Source organism: Ischnura elegans, chromosome 10, assembly GCF_921293095.1.
Source record: "Ischnura elegans chromosome 10, ioIscEleg1.1, whole genome shotgun sequence".
Taxonomy (NCBI): Eukaryota; Metazoa; Arthropoda; class Insecta; order Odonata; family Coenagrionidae; genus Ischnura; species Ischnura elegans.
Window position 1 is genome coordinate 73,928,105 of NC_060255.1, and position 21,597 is coordinate 73,949,701.

A 21,597-nucleotide genomic window follows, 5' to 3' on the forward strand; every position below is an offset into this window, starting at 1 on the left:
AGATGAGCGGATTTTATTCGGTTGGCGGTTGTTGAGCGTTGGCAGATTGGGGCAGTTGACAGTCGAGTGCAAATTGACCACTTTTTCCGCGTCGTCCGGCCATTCTTTCAGCATCCTTAACCATCAACTGCATGTGCGATGCATCACGGCCCATGTTTTTCCCTCAACTTCAGGGACGAATTCCCCGAAGTGCGATAGTGTCTGCCACCGTCCAGTTTTTAGCGTGGGACACTTCTGAGAACTTCGAATGGTGAGGGAGCCCGTATCAGGGCTCTTGCTTTTCCTACGTGTAACTATTTTCCCACTCAAACACAACTGAAAAGTCTAACATAATATCAACATATAAAAATTACCAATTCATATTTTTTAAACACGTTTTATTGAAATGAAAACATGACAGCCTGGGCCCCCAAAAATTATTGAATTTCAAATATGTTTAATGAGATTGTTAAAGTAAGTTTTAGAAGAAACCTTCAGGTATCAAAAACGAAAAACGTGCTGTGCATTATTATACAGATAATAAAAATTAATGCTCGCTAGTCAATAGATGTCATCCTTGTCTCTTAGCGAAGCGAATATAATCTGACATGCGCACTGCTTTTTTCATTTTCAATATCTTCAATGTTCTTCCATGTATAGCATGTAGGTATAGTCCAACATTATCAGTACGGTCAATCGTTGAAGCATCCACCTTCGGGACATTATTTGAAGACACCTTCTCGAAACCTGATTCCATGATATGCACTTAAACTTATTTTCCTTTACACAGATCAGATCCACGAACGATTTCCAATGCACACGTAGTTCATTGTATCATAAACACGATCATAACACGATAAACACCTTGCACGCTGATGAGAAAGAACAGAGTTACGTCACATACCGAGGAGCCAATAGATAAGCGTTTTCGTCTGCTAAATATCGTTACGAAAACAATGCATATTAAATATTAATTATTACACCAACTAAGCTGCAACTAATGGTGTTAATCGAAAGTAATGGTATTTATGATACACTTGATTGAATGAACTGCATTTCAAACGTATTTCTTCCTGGTGCACATACTCTATTTAAGGGGCCCTAAGTCGTTATTTCCTCCTTCTTAATAAAGAGCGTTTTAATTCATGAAAAAAATTATATTGTAATGTTATTTTGATACCCATTCAATCACTTCAACTTCTTCAATGCCTCATCCAACATTTCTCATGCAACAATATGAACATCTTTCATTTTTTATCGAAGTTTTTCATAATATTTTATTCCTCTTCCATTAGAAAAAATTCAATTTTACTGAACCATGACTTCCTTGTAGATTTAAAATGTTTTGCAAAATATTCAAAAGAAACATTCGTTTAAATTAGCCTTTGTAGCCATCCTTATTGTCTTACTCACAGCACTTTTCTTTCTCTTGGCCTAACTGATGTATTTCTTTCATTTATATATTCCTCCTCGAGGGAGCTCCATTCCATATGGGACTCATACTCTGGAGAGTATAGCAGAGTTTTTCCTCCTCTTTTATTCATGCTCTGGACTTCCTCGTGCCTTATCCAAAACCGTCCATTTCATCTTCCACGAGGCGTCTCCGGACCCTGCTCCCAAAGTTCTTATCTTTTGTTGGCCGATTACAGATACGTTTTTTACATCCTACGGCAGAATTTTTTTCTCGCGGATCGGTTTGGTGTGGTGGGTAGTGTGTTGGCTTGTCGGGCTCGGGTTCAAATTCCGGCAGTGGCAGAAATTTTTAAGAGAGTGCCTGATCCCTGCTTGAGTGTTGTGTGGAGGACATTTCAAGGGCAACACTCACTCCGTCGTGTGGGAAGTTAAGCCGTGGTGCCCTTGGCGCCTTTCGTTAAGAGCAGGCTAATTCCGACGCCGGGTTTCTCTCCACCCTTCCTTCCATACCCTTCCCAAATGTCCTCAGCTGTCGGTCGCAATTAAGTCTATCAATTCTAGTTAATTAAGTGTATTAATATTCTTTAATGAAAATAAAAAATTAAGATTAATTTAAGTTGAAAGTGGTAAGCGTCGGTTGCATAGGTGGACGCTTAAAAATTGACAAGGTTTTTAATAGTCCCGTAATTAATTTTTTTTGTTTTTTGTAACGGAGCATGGAGAGTATATTTAGTTCAGTAATTGATTTATATTTTTTTAATCCTAAATATAAGAAAACCGTTTGCCTTTCAGAACCATTTGCCTCCTTCCCCCCGAAAAAATATCCTGCATCCTCCTTTGGGTGATTGGAATTTTTTTGCCTTCAATTTGGCAAATATTTGCTTCCCATCAAAATAGCTAATTTTTTGATCATCTGCAGGAATATCATGTCATTAAATACGATGTTTAACGACGTATTATAACGACAGCATAAATACAGACCTATCTCGTATAAAATTTCGCTTTTGACCTTGGGCGTACCGAGCGGTGTTAAGCTGCGCCCCCGTAAAAGCAGAAATAAATTTAGTTCAAAACGAAATTTTCCAAAAGAAATTCTTCTGAAATAAATTATACAAACAAGACATAAAATTAAAATCATTATTTGACAAGCAAATAATTTTATAAGCTAATAAAATGCTACCATGATTTTCTTAGAATTTTGGTTTCATTAACATTTACTGCGCAAAAATGTTACAAATTTAACGCCCACTGCCTCCACCCCACCCCCAATCTTTGATCCTTGGTACGCCCATGCTTTTGACCTGAAGATTCTGGCAGAATTACCGGCGCAATGCGTTGCCACCCCGGAAACAAGGACAGCATCTACTACTCCCTGTGGAAGCCTTCGCATGAACCTCTGAAGGCAAATGATTTCCTTTCCAAGAAACCTAATCATTACTGTACTTCCCGGAGATAATTTCAACTGCACAACTAATTCATATGGATGGGAAGTCTATCCGTGGTCCCCTAAACCCATAGCATTAAATCAGGGGGTTTCAACCTTTTTTTTAATTCAAGGGCCAAAAATCAATTTCGCATCGTCCGGAGGGCTACAATGCTCCACTTCACTTTACCATCACATCAATTAAATTTAAAATATATACAAATAATTTCAAAGTTCAATAATAATTATTGGTTGAATAGTTCAATCAATAAATGCAATTTTTGACATTTTTTATTTTTGACTAGCTTTTCGATATTTGGTTCGCGATACAATATTTTCTTTAGCCTCTAGGGGCCGCAAGAGAGCTGCTGGCGGGCCGCGGGTTTAAGACCCTTGCATTGAAGAGTGAGCTAACGTTGAATTGTCGTACCCTTTCTCTGCTTCTGTCTTGCAGTGGCAAAATTGGCATAAGGCTTGATTCACCGAAATATGAGGGAAAAGTCGATTTCATAAAAAATATAATTCAAAAATAATATTCCTGGGCACTTCCTGTTCTATTCTTTATCTCTTATGCATGATGGGAAGGGGATCGATGAAGTTTGTACGGCTACTCGGCTACCGCTCCGTCCCCTTCCTCCTCCCACACCCCGCCTGCGCCCCCCCCCCCCCCAAATATCTCCCCGGTAAAGCCTCGAGGCCATTTCCGGTCGTTCTGCCAGTTCTGACATTTTTTTGTCGAACCCCATGACGCAATACAGTGTCTCCCTCCATTGCTGAGATAATAATAGGGTGGTTTCCTATTATTTTTTTATTGCCTAAATCGAAAGATTATTATTCCTGGAGTACGTATTTCACGCTTTTAGATTTTTAAATGACGATACCTATTTTACGCGATTAAATGAAAAGTGAAAATTTTCAAGCGCGCGAAAACGCGACGCGTAAGTAGGAATGATGGGAAAAAGTCCGTGCGACGCATTTCTGGTTCCCCCTCCCGCCTTGTGAGGTGACCTTGATCGAGGCTCTGAGCGCTGATAGGACGCAGGATGCTAGCGGGTAGCTGAGTACCTTGCTGGCTGGTAGCGCTTGGCTTAAAAAAGGTTTATTAATACCTTATCAAACGAAGAAAACTTTCCGACCTTAGCCAGTTTTAATAGGTGATCATTAAGACATGTTTCCCTGAGCTCTGTGCCTCATGCATGCATTGGTAACCTCAGACGATGTATAACCCCTATCCTCTCGTGTAGAAACTAGGTCCCTGTGACGTCACGTGGAGTGGAATCGCATGGGCGCCAATCTGGCCTTTTTCAAATGAGGATAAAATTTGACCCTTGCCATTCGTCTAAACCGGTATTTCAAAAACCAAATAATTTGTGTATTATGAATACACTATTGGTGGGTAACGAATCGCAATCAATGTCTTTCGTTTTCTTTGATGAAGGAAACTACCCTATTCAAGAATCAGTGAAATTACACGGTTTTGTCCAAATTAAAAAATGCTCCGATCCGATCAGTCTGAAAACTGGCCTCCTGCTCGCATCATGTGGTATATATCGAAAAATGATACTTTTCACGAATATGTGCCCTCTCTCTCCTATTAGAAGCTTGCCAGAGAAATTCAAGCTGACCGCCAGAATGGTTACGCAGTACATAATCTTTCTTAAAATAAGGAGATATCCAATTTTAAGTCGATAAAATACATCTTCTTCTTCATCCTAGCGTTTGTCCCGCGCTATTGCAGGGTCCGCTGTTCTGCAAAGTCTTCTCCACTTGGCTCGATCCAGGGCGTCTACTGGCGTGGCGTTGATGGTCTTCATGTCTGCCTTAATTTTGTCGAGCCAGCGCATATTAGGTCGTCCTCGTGGTCGGCGTCCTTCAGGGCTCAGCCGCATTGCTGTTCTCGCCACGGAGTTCTCGTCACTACGCACCACATGCCCATACCCCCGCAGTCGAGCCTCCCGCATCTTGTCTGTGATTGGTGCCACTCCCATTCTTTTCCGGGTGTCTTCATTCATGACGTGATCCAGGCGGGAGATGCCTAGGATCCATCGCAGCATCCTCATGTCCATGACATGCATGGCCTGTTCTTGAATTGCTGTGGCTGGCCAACATTCTGTTCCATATAGGGCCACTGGGCGGACTACGGTCTTGTATACTTTGGCCTAGAATCGTTCGGGCATTCGACGGTCGCACAATACGCCAGTCACTTGGCGCCATTTCAGCCATGTTGTTTAATTAATTAAGTCGAGAAAATACTTAATATTCATATATCACTCGTAGTTGTACCCCCACCGTCTATTCTCTAAGCCCAGCGTAAACAATTACCAAATTGATGAATAGAACATGAGTAAACGCCGAACACCACCTTTCCTCTTCCAAGAACACAGCAAAAGATGTCTCTTGTCAACAGGCTATATCGCTCTGTTTAACGTTATTAAATAAAAGTGACTGAGCTAGCTACAATCAGTAAATGTATCATTTAGAGATTATAACTTAAGAAAAAGTGATTCTAAAAAGTGACGAACGAATTTAACGGGTGATTACATTTTCGAACTATTAATTCTAATCGTTAATCTCATAAACAGGCGGGAGAAACAATTCCGTCGTCCTCATCCTTAGAATCACAGCTTGGATTTTGTCTCCATAATAATTTGAGCGTGAGTGAGCTCCGTGTTTGACAGTTAATTGCTGCATCGCTGGTTCCAAAACACACCCTCGTTTCGCGTCTATTTAGGCGGCTTTTGGGGTATTATGTAGATATAGATGCTATCATCAACGCCGTGTGAGAGGCATCTGATTTTCCCTCAATCTAGTGCATGAATTCGTTCGCCAGTTTATACCTCTCGCGACGACGGAAATTACTCCTATGCATGCTTGCTGCACGGATCACAAAGAGACTCTTCACTGGGATGCACGTGGAGACGGGTGTTCAAGGTATGTTTCTTTGTTAACCGCCATCAAACGTCTCCCTCCCGCACACAAGAGAACCATTATTTTCTATGTGAATTTCTCTGAAATATGTCTTTCAATGCAATACCTGGGCAACAAAAAGAAAGCACTGTTTTCCGAAGCACATGCAAGGTTGTCAAACCGCGAGCTTAGGCCTAGTCCCTAACTACCGTTAAATGTTATTGAATAGCTAAAATGGTGTGTTAAACAATTTTATTCCTTAAAAATAGTGCTGGTTAATAGCTTTTATTAATAAGCTGACAAAAATGTTAAAATAGTTTATATTTGCCCAAATTAATAAAAAAAAATATTTTCCCGCATAGATTGGGCATTCCTTCCACTGTGGGGTGGGTCGAAAAAATTCATTTTTTTTCGTATACGTAGTAGCGCCGAAATCAAAATCAGTCGACACCTTCCGGTCGCGAATTGGCCCTAAATGCTAAGGCTATTAAAACGTTAGGGCTTTAAATAGGACTATATATATATATATATATAACTCTTTTTATTTTTATAAAAGTAAATTTATTGTTAAAAATACAGTGTAACTTAAATATTTAAGCTTTTTAAATATAGACTAAGTCAAAAAGTACTTCGCCTGTTGTTACTAATAACACCCATCATGCAATAGGCCTAGCTCGGTAAATGTTCTTCACTTTGTATTTTTTTCGTTACTCTAATATTGGCGAGAATCATACACCACCGCCACCGATGCCGGAAAGAATTGAGGTGTTTGAAATTGAGTTGCAAGATTTGACCCGGACAAGGTGACAAACAAATTATAATAAACTGGATCTGCTTACAGAGGGAAATTTAAATATGGAAGTAAAGAAACAATTTATAAGAACCTACATTTGGAGTATGCTCCTATACGGGAGTGAGGCATGGGCAATAACCGCAGCGGAAAAAGCAAGGATAGAGGCCTTCGAAATGTGGTGCTACAGAAGAATGATGAAAATCAAATGGATCGACCGAGTTAGTAATGAGGAAGTCCTAAGTAGAGTGGGAGAGAAGGGAAGCCTCATGAAAACCTTAATAAGAAGACGGAACAACCTTATAGGCTACATCTTGAGACATGATGGCCTGATGAAGAAAATCGTCGAAGGACAAGTGGAAGGCAAGAATGGAACAAGTAAAGAGAGATGTGAAAGAGAAGAAATACGTAGGTGTGAAAAGATTAGCTGATATGAGAACTAGGTGGAGAGCTGCATCAAACCAATCCTAGGATTGTTGACCAGTGATGATGATGATAATAAAATGGGTTTTTTCGGCCCACCCTACCCCTCACGTCTCTCCGTAGGGTATCGGAGGAGTAGCCTACCGCAGATCTATTCCCACTGAACCCCAACCTTTCTTACTCCCTTCTACCACATGCAAGGCCGTAGCCAGGGGAGGATCAAGGGGGATTGATTCCCCCCCCCCCCGAAATGAGAAAAATTAGATAGATACTTAATGCTCGATTGGTGCTCACACCAAGATATTGTATAGCGGCGCATGGACATCTAGTAGTCAAATGTGACTTAAGTCAATAATTATCTAAGCGAATTTGTAAGTGTGTGTGTGTGTGTAGTTGTAGTGCAGTGTGTGAAATAATAGTGCTGTGAATTATTTGAGAGGTGAGTGACTTATGAGCCTCCTGAGGGACCGCAGAATTGACATCGATACCGAGGAGTTAATTCATTTGGTCGCTGCAAAAAAAAAGCTAGAAGGCTAAATTCAATTTTATAATAATAATTTTATATTTTCCTTTAAGGTTTTATAATAAATATGTATATTTAACCGTTTACGCTATTTTATTTATCTTATAAAAATAATTTTATGTTTTTCTACTCCGAAAATATTTTCTGGCTACAGCCTTGCTCACATGCCCGTTTCCTCCGCAAAATTTCGCCTCTGCGACTCTGCTAAATTATCTACGACTCGTCTCCCCTAACAGGCTTCATTAACTCCCAGACTGGAATATCCCACGCGCATCTGACTCTTGTTTTTGGTTCCAAGGGAGAGGCCTTGCCTTGCCCACGCTGACAAATCACTCGTTAACGCTATGCCTCACAACCGAATTTTCGAAAAATGATTAGATTAAGTGGCTGGGTGAATTCTCAACTCCTTGTCAATTCTAATTAAGTGACAGAGATCATCATAGTATGAAATCTATGGTTTGCGAGATTATTTGTATAATCGTAACATGACAGATTAAAAGTTAAGCTTTGTTATATTCCACACAGTAATTATTAAATGACTTTCAACCGGTACCAACCTTTTTATATCATTATCAAGAGGTGAACAAATACCAATACAGACAGGGCGGTATACATATTTATGTACACTCTAACAGCAATTTCATGGGGTGGAATAAATTTGTGTACATTAATAAATTATGTGTAATTTTAAATTTAATATTCATGGTGAAACAAAACCCAGTACTATTCCACAAACTTTTATTTTAACTGTCAACTATTTTCGACGTTTATACCTTCATTTTCAAGACTAACGACGGTGTAAACTTCGAAACTAGTTTACAGTTAAAATAAAAGTTTGTGGAATAGTACTGGGTTTCGTTTCACCATGAACATTTCATCGTTCCACCAAGTAACGCCCAAATCAGTTTATTTAATTTTTAAATTTAATAAATGATGTGACACAACAAAGTTTACTTTGTTGTGTTACAATTAAATTCGAGTTTTATTTGTGCTGAGTCGGAGAATATTGATGTGACAATTGGTGGGAGAGGAACAATGAGGCAAGTGATGGTGGACGGAGATTGTTGTGAACGGCAAAGAGGGGGAGTCGTATTGTAACAGTCAAGGCGTGCGGATGTGTTTTTGCTCCCGAGTTTTAAGTAATAAAACGTGTTAAACTGTGTAATAACAATAGATAACAGAATACAAGAGAAAATAATAATAAAACGTTACAACTTTTTAATCTACCATGTAACGAACGATTCCACAAATTAAACTCGCATACCATTGATTTAATAGTCGTATCAGTTGAAAAATCCTTTTTATACGATATAGCTCGATATAATTTGTTAAATTTTTTAGTGCACACCCGATTCCAATTTGCCTTGCTAAGTCCCTCTGTAGTTCTGTAACATTTCCCGTAGTATCGCCACTGCGTCGTTGGCAGAATTCCTCCGCCTGTCACCTCTCACATCTCCGTTGGCCCATCCCCTTTAACATCGGCCCATCCTGTCAGCACCAAGCGAACTCCGCACTGTCCTACACCACAGTCCATTTTTTTCGGTCCATTCAAACAAGGGAAGGCCACCGCACTCCGTGCCCACGCACAATTGCCTTTCATCCTCCAGCCTCCTCTGCTCAAACTGTACACATGCTTCTCAAGCTCATTCCATGGAAAACGGTTCGCCCGAAGAGCGATGTTGAATGCAAATTCCCTTTCATCCTCCATCCCCCTATGCTCACTCTGTACTCATACTTCTCAAACTCATTCCATGGAAGAGGGTTCGCCCGAAGACCGATTTCGAATGTAAATTTCCAGAAAATGAAACCCTTTCAATTTACTTTAGCAGCTCTACTAAAAATGAATTGGGGTTAGGACGTTATTTTGTTTTTCAAACTACATTTAAAAATCGCAATCGATCGAAATTTATAAAAATGGGCTCATTCACCTTTTTTTTATCGATTGTGAAAGTTTGAAAGTTTTAGGGAATGATATTGTTTTCATTTTTCGATCAGTCGCCTGCTCTTTAAGCTTTTCCCGGATAGAACGTTCTCGGATAAATTGATGACATCACGAATAGGGTAGTTTCCTTTGTCAAAGATAACGAAAGGCATTGATTGCGATTCGTTACCCGCCAATAGCGTATTCATAATATACAAATCATTTTGTGTTAGAAATCCCAGTTCAGACGAATGGCAATGGTCAATTTTAACCGTGTTTGAAAAAGGCCAGATAGGCGCCCATGCGATGCCACTCCATGTGACGTCACAGGGACCTAGTTTCTATACGAGTAGATATATACCAATGACGTTAAATAAATCAACTTAATGAGAAAAAAAGGTCCAGTTAATGTCTACCTCATATATGGGGAGATAAATTAATCACAATACCAGCTTGTACGTTAACTTTTACACAAGCCGCAAGGGGGTTAAAAAAAGACAAATTAGTAGTGCATTTGACCAATTTAATTTAAAAAATTGAAAAAGGCTAATTAAACAGTTTAGTCACATCAATCAAATTCTGTAAAGACAGTGCCTATTCTTTCATTATCAAGGTGACTATGACCCTCTATCAATATCCTTGGTTTCACCCAAACTCCATCACAGAGGGTAGTTGAGATTATGGATCTGGTCGTGTTTGACTAATAGCACTGACCCAATTCAGACATTATGATGAAGTTTCATTTAGTCATATTATTTAGATTTTTCCTATACAACAACTGCATCATTTTTTCACCCGCAGGAAACACTTTGGAGGGAACATCTAAACTGGTGTGACTGGACTTTTCTGTTGAATTCACTGAAAAGTTCAGTCAGCCCCATACCGATTAAAGCATTTGGTCGTGAGGGCCGAACGTTTCGGCGTACCACCTGAACATTTTTCTCTGTGTAGACTGAATATATTATTAACCTTAAATAGGAACAGTTATTGTTGTCCACAAATAAAATTACATTGAAACTATCAGCATTGAATTTCACCTTTCATCGACACTAAATTTTCATGAATTCACGGCTTAAAATATTGAGTTCGTTACTTGATATGGTTTACTTTATTTTTTGTACTGCTTCATCTGCAATTTAATATTTTGCCGACTCTTATTTAAACTGAAAGGGTTATTAATTCATTAATTAATTGATGAATCCAATAACAGTCACTATAATGAATTATTTTGGAAGATAAAATTAAAATAGTCCAAAAATGCCAAGTTAAAATGAGGTAAATTCATGGAAAAGAAAGATTGGGGTAAAGAGTCCCAATATGCCAAGTTAAAATTAGGTAAATTCATGGAAAAGAAAGATACTAGTGTCAAAGCAATTATAATTAATGATGAGAAATTAATTAGTAAAATTATTGATATTAATTGGACAAATTTTAAGGGTTTTATCATATGTTTAGAAACATAATGGATGTTTTAGATACTCAAAATAATACTGAGGAGATCAAATACGGCAGCTATCAATTTGCTGAATACATTGTATAGCCTAATTATAATTTCAAAGCTTTTCATTTAAATATTAGGCCGCAGAAAAGTAAATGAGATGAAATAAGTATCATTCTTCTTAAATTATCACAAAAACTTACAACTGATTTATTTTATAAAGAGGAGGAAGGATATGTAAAAGACTCAATACGGTATAAGGAAGAAAATATTTTCAGCAGGTATTTGGTGGTAATATTAGGTACCTTAACCTTATGAAGCATAAAAATTAGTATAATCTATGTTTGATGGCCACGCTTTTGAAAAGCTACTGATTTTAACTTATGAATTGATTAAATGATAATTTTTGTGTGACTATGAAATATATTTATGAAATATTCTCTGGAAGCAAAAATGTTTCTGGGAAAACATTATAAAATAATATAATGGACGTTCGAGGAATTACTGCATAAAATAAAGGGACATTATGATTGAAAAATTGAAAAATAATCCCTCAAATGTTCATTATAAAATTATCAATAGACAAAATTGATCAAGACAGTCTTCAAGTAGTTTTTGATCTGGCCGCATTTTGGTGCAAATTGCCTTTTCGGTATTTTTTCCGCCACTAATCTACAAATCCAAAAAAATATATCAATAAAAATTTGTGCAAAAAGAATATGGTGAAAATTTAGCTGTCAATGTAATTAGCCTATGATTAATGTAATACGCTGAAAATTCCACTAGAATTCGTGGGGTATATGTTTTTTTATTTTGATCATTTTAAGTAAACCAAATAAATGAGCTCTATAATTACGAATGGCCATTTTAAATCGGTTTGAGATAATACCTCCTATCCTGTTCCAATTCGCACAAATTATATGCGACAGTAACTTTTTTTAAATAAGAAAAAATAAATAAATTACCACAACTCTTACGATGGTGAAAGAAAAAGTGAAAGAAAATTGCGACTACGGGAGAAGAAAAGGAGAATTGGGCTAAGTTATGACGAAGAATGCCTAAAAAAAAGAGAAACGAAAATGCTGTGTGATGTTACGCGGTATGTTATCAAAATTTGAATATGTTTACATTGTTTGTAGTTGATGTTTTGAAAGTACAGGAACAAGATAGCTTATTATTGTGAAAATACGTGCATTATGTAAAATATTTACTACACAATGGGACCAGAACAAATTCTTTCAAAAACGAATGTTACTTTTTCTATATCTCTTACTTCGCAATGACCTTTATAAGTACGACCAACCATTTTATTTTAGTTCGAGTATATGCCGAAAATCATTTCTAATTCCCAAAACTTATTCTGTTCATAAATGATCGTAATTAAAAGAATAAGAAATAATAACGACCTATATAATTACAAATGGCCATTTTAATTCGGTTTGAGTTTATACCTCCTACCCAATTCAAATTCCCACACATTATAAATGACTAATTTTTTTATAAGAAAAAAAATAAACCTACCCTGTTCCAATTTGCACCAATTATATATGACAGTAACTTTATAAAAATAAGAAAAAATAAATAAATTTCCACAACTCTTACTGGGGTGAAAGAAAAAGTGAAAGAATATTGCGAGTACGGGAGAAGAAAAAGAAAATTGGGCTAAGTTATGACGGAGAATGCTTAGGAAAAAAAAGAGAAACTAAAACGCTGGGTGATGTGATGCAGTTGGGGCGTGCGCCCTCCGAAACGCCGTCGCCTTGGGCCGCACCCTTAAATCCTCCCCAAAGCGCCTCTCCGTGATTTTCTTCCCTCATTTCATGGGCGGGTTTATTCCCGTCTCCTCCATCTCGCCACCCTTATAACTCTGCTTTCAGTCCGCTCCCTCGGTGCTTTCACTATCTCCACCTCGTATCACCATATATTTTTTCTTTATTCATCCAATGTTTCAAGGACGTTGAGTAAGTACGGACCTTGACTTGTTATCCTTCTCAAGTAACGCATGGCAACAGTATAATACTACCCAGGCCACTCCCACTCAGGTCTTCCGCTGACTTATTCTAAAATTAATCATCATATACGTAATCATTCCTTCGTGAAAGTTTTGACTAAAGTATTCTACACCTACATACTGCCCCGCAAGCCGCCTAAAAGGCGTATGGAAGAGGGTGTTCGGACACCAGACGTTAGGCCGGCGCTTATTTTTTCAAAATAGTATAAGATTAGATCTAGAAGACTAAACGGTTGAACGTTTTGACAAGGGAATCCAAAATATCACGTTTACTTAAGAAAACGTCTTATCCGGGTCGAAAAACTCAACATTTAAAATAACTGCATTAAGGTCCTAAAGGCGTCCTTAGGTGCCTCAGGCCACGCTCAGGCACGGCTATCCGACGTCGCAAGAGCCTGAAACTTTTTACAATTTTTTCTCACCATTTCGCAAATTCTGATACCAGGAATTTTTAAATCGGACCATTTTGAAAAAATAAGCTCCGGCCTAACCAGGCGTCTACATGTAAAAATCAAATTCTCGAACAAAATCACGACCAACATTTATTAAAGTCCTTTATGGTTCGGGGGAAAAACGAATTCTCGTACCTATACGTTCGGCAAAATATCTCTCTTAATTTATCACACTTGTCGGAGCTAGAAATGTAGTGGAGCTCTAATATGATGTTCTCCGTGTCGCTCCTAAAGATAATCTATTCTCAATTATTCAAGCAATCTGAGCCTTGCGCGCAGCCTCCGAGTGTATAGCGGCTCCCAGTCTAATTCGCTTAACATCTGGGTAACGGTGTCTGTACGCCCGCAGGTGTTTTCGACGAATCGCGCAGCATTCCTTTGTATTTTATTCAGCCCACCGATTTAGTCTTTCTGCACTGGATCTCACATGTTCGCTAAAAATCTTCCCTCAATACGCTTGACGAGACCTAACTTCTTCCGGTCTATTCCGCAAATATTACTTACGTGTGTTCCTCATGAGAGGTTCGAATATATCGTAACTCCCAGGTTCTTCACTTCGTCTGTTGCCTTTATGTAAATACCAAACACAGCTTAATTCGTTCAATGCTATTAGGTTCAAACATGTGGAAGTTTATACACGAAAATGAAAAGGAGACTTCGTTGATTTCATTAACATGGTTATAGCTGGACGATTAATATAGAATACAATGACGAGTAGTTTTGGATCACTGCGTGGTGGTTTTTAGGTCATAGATTGAAATCTTTGTTTTTATTTCAAAGAAAGAAAGGCAAATTCAGTCAAAGAATCCAGTTTTGCCAGATCTAATTAAATGGCAGAATGAGAGAACAATTTTTTGCCTCAATATCATCAATGACTTTTATTTAATTGAAACTGAGTCCTGATTGAATTTTCATATCATCCTTTTATTCCGAAAAGGTCTCTCTTCAAAAATCTTATAGTGCCTCACTGATGCGTTGCAATAGTTAAGGGAGTGAACCTGACAGTAAAAGAGTAAACACATTTTGAAACTTAATGTTCGTGCCTGGTTACCACGCTTAATTTTTTATGGTTGAAGTTGAAGAAAAATGGATGAGCTCGAGTCTAAAAATATAATTCTGCGACGAAAACTATCCGTTTTAGAAAATTTATAAAATAGTAAAATATTACATTTATTTATCAACTCAATGATACAAATCCCACCTCGAGTGGAAGTGAAGTCAATGAGCGGCATAAAAAGTCTCCGGGGTGAAGCAAAAATGGGGCGAAAACTACCCCACAAATTGTCTCTCGCCCAAAAGATAATTACTCACCTCTGTGAATATTTCTTGGCCTAGACGCGTAGACACACGTTCTCCACCCTTGGCTTTAAGTTGCCTTAGACTGAATGAAGCCAATTATTTACCTGTAGCGAGAGGCTAATAAAAGGTATTGAGCGTGAAAGAGGAAACTGGAAGATTGATATTTTTTTCGATTCCCATTTCAATAATAATCGCAATTTAATTAATCTGATGATAACACTAAGTGTTGAAACCGGTCGTACGATTTAAAATAAAGTGTGGAATAAAACATAGTTATTTTATTTCATTCAGCAATTTATGTATTCTATTGGATTTCACGCTATGATACCAGAGGCTTGCAAGTTATACATTTAAACTGTGAGTCCTTTGAAGGGAGTTATATTTGAGTATTTTTCAAATATGTCTGAACCCTTTTTTTCCATCTTTATTCTCAGAATTCTCGATTTTCGAACAAATCCGATATAATAGAGACCTTAAAATTTTAATGGAGATCAGACTATATAGATTTATCAGAAGCACACGGTGATTTGTTTGAAGTGTCGGTACGTTTGTAAATCCACCCTCTTTAATGTCATTTTTAATAAATCACAATTTTTCTATTCCTTAGAAATATAATATAATTTCTGTAAAGTTTGTTTCGTTTACTGTGATGAAAAGCTTTGAGCTGCCAATAAACTATTTATTGAGCAACACACGGTTCTGAGTACGGTATAAATAATTAATTGACTGAAATTGTATCATATGTTTTAATAAAGCATACGAAATACAAATACAATGCTCAGTGTAAAATGTTTGCTCCAGATGAAAAAGGTTACAGGAAACTAATACGAAAGGCAATAACACGAATTTGTACTATGAGTAATAAATAAATTATGATCTGTATAAAAATAAAGTTCTAAATGAAAACATTCACATTTTCCATCAGATTTTTAATTTGGAATCGTTTTACGTCAGAAGAAGGAATTTTATTCCAAGGAATTTTAGCAACAGCGTGCACCCGTAAAGCGTTCATTCTCAGTATTTCTCAGATAAGAGAGGGCAAGCTAGGTTTCCAGGTTCTCAGTATTCCAGGCGCCTTTCCAGCCCGGGGCTGTCCCTAATAAATGAAGTGAACACTTAATCCACGGGTAGTTAGCAATGATCACTATCTCTGGGAGTATTCCCTCTCACCAACATAAAACTTTGCTTCTTTCAGACCCTGCTGACAGACATAGTCTTCAAATTTGCATTTGAAATGTGTAGAGAGGAGGGTAAAATTTATTGCATTCCATCAAATTATAGAGTAATTCAAATCAATTAAATAGTATTGTATTACAGTGTAATACGGTAGTTGACGAATAAATTCAACGAAATGTAATTTTTCCTCCATTTAATAGAATTTTAAGAAATAAAAATCAGGGCTATGACACTATAACCACATTTACAACTGCATGGATTTTAATATGGCTTTAAATTTCTGTCAAAAATGGATAATTTGCTTCATAACTATTCATGAGATCGCTTTTTTGTTTAGCCTATAAATAATTCGGTGTTTTTATTGTCCTCTAAAAATTTCCTACATCCAAATGTATTGCTAAAGCCTACCTTTTTCTGAAATCTGTGAGTTTAATTACGTTTTATGTAGATCGAAATATATTTTTAGTTTTTTACTAGCGCCCTCGAGTGTCAAGTACCTCACCTCATTCAGCCACGTAGCTTGCAAAGTGCGTTCATTCTCTTCATAATAAATATAAGAGGAATAAAATTTTACATTCATGAGAATGGCAACTTTCATTATGCATTAAGGGCCATTTCATCTCAAATCAGGCAGATAGTGCAAAATCATGTCAGGTGACCATCACCGATTTCTCTGAAACTTATAAATATGAAATCAGTATCCTTATGATGAATAATGATGCCTTTATCTCAGCTCACAAGTGGACCGTCATATAGTCACCGTCCTTTGAACATTGAAGTTTCAGGCCTCAGAGTAAAAAATGAAAAATCACATAAATGCTGATTACTAAGGAACCATGGCCCGTAAAGCAGTGGTTATTGTTTCGTTTCAAAGAGAAATCATTTTTGCATATTATAGCATAATTTGCAAGTCATTCGAAGCAATAATAAACAAATAGGACTTGTTTAAACAATAAAAATTAGTCATTATTTAACAATTTATTGCTAATAAAGGCCACCTTTTATTTTCTTGAAAATTTCTCTGTGAGTAGTTTAAATGTTCCGCTTTCAATTTAAAAAATAAAAAAGGTAGTATTTTCATACTTTTTGTTTTAAGGCATGTCAAAGTTAGGCATGTTTTCGACTCTTTTACACCAAGATCGCATACCTTCAAGGGGAAAAAAAGGAAGGTTCGTTCTACTTAGCATTCATTACAGTGAAAAGTTCATATCTGAATGATTGGTTACTTCTATTGAGTGAAAGCAAGTTCAATCTTGTTTACTTCCATGGCATCCAATGTATGCAAGCACCCACTGCTACTGGTCGGAAACGGTGAATGAGTCGCAATTTTCACAGAGTATTTTTCAATGGCACAGGTTATGCCATAATGTGCATAAATGAATTCTCTTCGAAATGAAATAATAACCACTGCTTTACGGGCCATGGTTCCTTAGTAATGAGCATTTATGTTATTTTTCATTTTTCACTCTGAGGCCTGACATTGCAATGTTCAAAGGACGGTAACTTCATGACGGTTTATTTCTAAGCTGAGTAAAAGGTATCATTATTCATCATAAGGATACTGATTTCATATTTATAAGTTTCAGAGAAATCGGTGATGGTCACCTGACACCCCTCTGCCTGATTTGCGATGAAATCCAAATTTCTGTCATCGCCTTCCCCTCCGTAATATATCTTCCGTTATAATGCTGCCTGATGATAGTGTCAATGCATGGGGTCCTTGTGCAGGCGTTTAAAGTAGTTATTTATACGTTTTAAGACTTTGCCTACGATGCATATTACTTGATACGGTACTGCATTAAGACTTGGAAGGAGGTATCGAATTTCAAAACGTTTTTAGTAACTTAAACGTAATAAAAAGTTACCTTTCAGAATCAACAGTAAATATTCCAAATTACGGCACTGACGAAGTTCATCTTGGACCAAAGTCCATGAGCCTAACCAAGCAGCTAAAAATGCCAAATTTTAGTGATACTTTCATTTTTTAGGTAATTGAAATTTTTTTGGTGGAGCAAGTATTCATTGGAGAATTTTCCATCGCCTTCCCCTCCGTAATATATCTTCCGTTATAATGCTGCCTGATGATAGTGTCAATGCATGGGGTACTTGTGCAGGTGTTTAAAGTAGTTATTTATACGTTTTTCCATTAAATTAAATGAAAAGGTGTCGCGAAAAATCTCCTCTGGTACCTATTCCTCTTCAATTTCCTTTTTAGTTATCCAACAATCAAATATTTTTTTAGAAATTGCGAAATCACTATCCTCACTCCGGTGCTCAGGAGAGCTGCGGTTATTTTTTTTACTGCAGCTTAAATTTTATAGCAAAATATGGCCACGTTTTTAGGATGACTGGAGCAAAATTTTCCTTCGGCTAAATAAACTCACCGGCTGCAGCCATTATTGTATAACGGCCCACCCGTTGCAACTTGGGATATGTTTTTTTTTTAACTCTCTCTTTACAAGTTGGATTTAGATGCTTTATTTACGGTCTAGGATCTCGCACTAATGTAAAAGATATGAATTCATTTCTGAGTAACCATTTGGAACTAATACGGACTGTACTTAAGCCATGAAAATTAAACTCAATGCTTAATAAATCGAATCGCCCCTGATATCTTTACAGGGTATCTTCAAAATATCTAACGATACATATTCATTACAATGATGCATGACAAAAAATAAGTTCTGCATTGGAGAACTAAGGCCACGCAAACTAAGCTCAATTAAGCCTACCATACACCTTGAAGAAATACTTAGTAGCTAAGTAGCGCAAATCTCATAATTTATACTTTAATTAATTATAAATATTTATAAAAGGAAAAAGAAGAACCCAAATAATGAAAATTTCAATCATTACTTTACTTTGCTCGATAGATTTGGCGACCATCAAGAATGTAAGTTCCCATTTCAAGTTTTTTATCTAATTCGATCCGTGGTAGTGCATACGCATACAGCACCATTTACTAATTTGGCAACTGCATAGACCACTAATTGATCCAGGATTCCTTTACATTGATTGTGTAAAACAAATTTAGCACTAACCAAAGCTATTCATGGAGCTCTTTCTCTCTACCATATCCGTTCTTGATTATAATAACTCCCAGTACCAGTGGCGTCACAAGGACTCGGCTTAGGAGTGGATGGATCAGACTGAATATCACACCACACCAGTTACTGATAACCAGGCAAAGCGAGGCCTGAGTGTATCAATCGAAGAAACTGTTATAATTCGTCAATAGCGCAAATAAACTAACTTAACCCTCTCAGTGTGGCACTGACGATAAATTCCGTAGGTGATTAAGTAAAATGTATTATCTACGAGAAAAAATATTCTCTTACTTTTTTTGGTACATCAACATGCTGTTGTTTCCTTTTCCTCATAAAACATTGATTTGAAACTAAATAATAAATCTTGAATTTATTATAATTCAAAGAGTTGAGTTGATGCAAAATCATTAATTGGAACAACTGCCAATCTCAAATCCGATATTTCGGCTCATGGCAGTTTTTGGTAAATGAGAAAAAGTAGATACATCGGCCCGCGGCATTAAGAGGAAAAAATTAAATTAGAGATTAGCCAAATTAAAACTAACACATTTAATTACTGTTTTTCAAGCCTGTAGAAATTCTATGATGCGAGTTTCTCTGTTTAATTTTAGGGTTCTGGAGGGTTTTATTCTCTGCCTCCTTCTTTGCCCTAATTACCCTCTATAGTTACGTCCTATCACGACGAGTCTTAAATTGTAGAATTCAGGAGATATTAGTGGTCTACCCAGCGCTTTTATAAGCCTGAACGTTCGAGGTTGGATTTCCTCAATCAATGAATAGGTTAAACTTTCCTCAGGGCATTACTCGTGGTTTTTATCTCTATTCATCCACCAGATTACCGAAATGATGATTATTAAGCTCTTTTATACATTACAGCCCATTGTAAAAATGAATCCTTCAAGCTTGAAAAACTTTAGCGAAAGGCAGCCAGGTATACTCCAGGAAAACATAGAAGGGGGAAGTGTAACAGCTATGTAAGGGTGTTCAGGATCGAAACCTCTAAAAGTGAGAAGAACCATAAATAGGTTATGTGGGGTGTACAAAGCCTTTACAAAAGAGCTGGGTCGGAAAATATAGGTATAATGCTGGACTCACACTGCTACATAGGAAGGAAAGATCATAAATTCATAATTAAGTTTAAAAAACAGAAAACTGAAATTTTGAAAAAAAAAAGCCTTCTTACATAGTGGAACAAAGGAGTGAAACGGCCTACCTGAAGGTATTTTTAAGATCTTCCCCGCAAATGTGAAAATTTTTATCAATAAGTGCTCACCATTGATTGGTTAATTACATATTGTTTTATTGCGGAGAGTTTAAAATTGGGTTAATTGGGTCAATATTTATTGTTAGTTATATCATATGTATGCATTATTTTTTGCTATGGGTGCCTTTTCCGTTGCATACTTTGCTATTAGATAGATAGAGTTGTTATTCATGTGTGTAAATATAATGCTGACACCAGGCAATAGCCTAATTGCAGCAATATATAACAATAATAATGATGATAATATCACATTAGCCATATCACTTAGACGATCACCGATAAGGGAAAAAATTTAATCCTACATTGATTTTGGTTATGCAAAGCTGAGAGCTGTCGCAGTTTCGAATACGAAATTATCAAATCATGAACTACAGTGAGTTGACAGCATGTAGATATGAATACTGACGTTTTTCATACAACATTGCAACTGCTTACCTTTTTCCATCTTATTACAGCAAAAACTTCGTTGGTACTTAGTAACGAAAGGAGTTAATTTTAATACTCGCGAGATAAAAATTGAAATTCCGTTTCAATGAATGGATTATAATTACATAAATGTTACTTGACGTCAATAATTAGTACTTAGTTTTTCTCTTTCGATTCTTAAATACGGTCCTCTATTTGGTTTTCCTAGCATTTCAACTCTAAAGTATATTATTCATTTTGCCAAATTAAAATCATGCCAAATTTTAATGAGCCAATTAAAAACTCATTAGTTCCCAAATCGACATTGTCTTTTCATTTATAACTCTTATTTATAATGAAATTTCGGAATTGTTTTTTTCATTAAATAGAAATACCTTAATTAATATGATTACTTACCAAATGGTCCAAACCCTATTCGCCCTTGATCCCAGGTCCAAGAGAAACGTTCATTGTAGTTAATTTCTTCATTTTTCAGTCCGGTCCCCTTATCCTTTCCCTCCGCTGAAATAAAAAAGAAACACCACTATTGAGTGTGCTACTAAATATCCCGTTGAAATGTTTGCCTTTTATACGGAATGATCCTGGTCTCTGAGTGGACCTTCCTTGCTGCAGGATTTATGCCCGATAAGTCACGTCTGCCTAAGAGCTTATCCGAATGGGAAATTACCGCACTGAGTGAATAATTATGCCGTCTAATTACGTTGCGCAGGCGGATTAAAAAACAACGGGAAATACCTCCTCGGTTCGTTTGTAGTTTTGTAGAGCAAGACAAACTCCAAGGATGAAATCGAAAAAAATCTTGGATGGTCATGCTAAGTTGAAAAGTTATTGCGTTGAATTCGTGGAATTTGGCTACCTATTAGACGAACCGGAACGGCAATAGGAGTAATAATTCCGGGTTGTCCATAATTCGCTAATTTCACGGATCGTAAACTATTCGCATTGATATTTTCTAATAGAATGAACATGTCCGCTATGATTTGTCTTGTGGATAAGAAAACATTCATGAACACAATATAAAATTTTTTGTCTTTCCCCAAAGGAAAAGCCGCACAAATCCACCCCCTCCATAGAATTCCTCCCTCTGGTGATATTGGACTGTAAA

At 36.9% G+C, this 21,597-nt stretch overlaps 1 protein-coding gene across 1 annotated transcript in view; it reads right to left on the reverse strand.

The window, feature by feature from the left end:
* The window catches only part of LOC124166932 (dual oxidase maturation factor 1-like), a 137,554-nt gene that overhangs the window by 63,424 nt on the left and 52,533 nt on the right, over positions 1 to 21,597 (reverse strand). Inside the window, exon 4 of the mRNA XM_046544645.1 lies at positions 20,889 to 20,993. Within this exon, the coding sequence (XP_046400601.1) occupies positions 20,889 to 20,993 (105 nt within the window). The remainder of the gene's footprint in view (positions 1 to 20,888; positions 20,994 to 21,597) is intronic.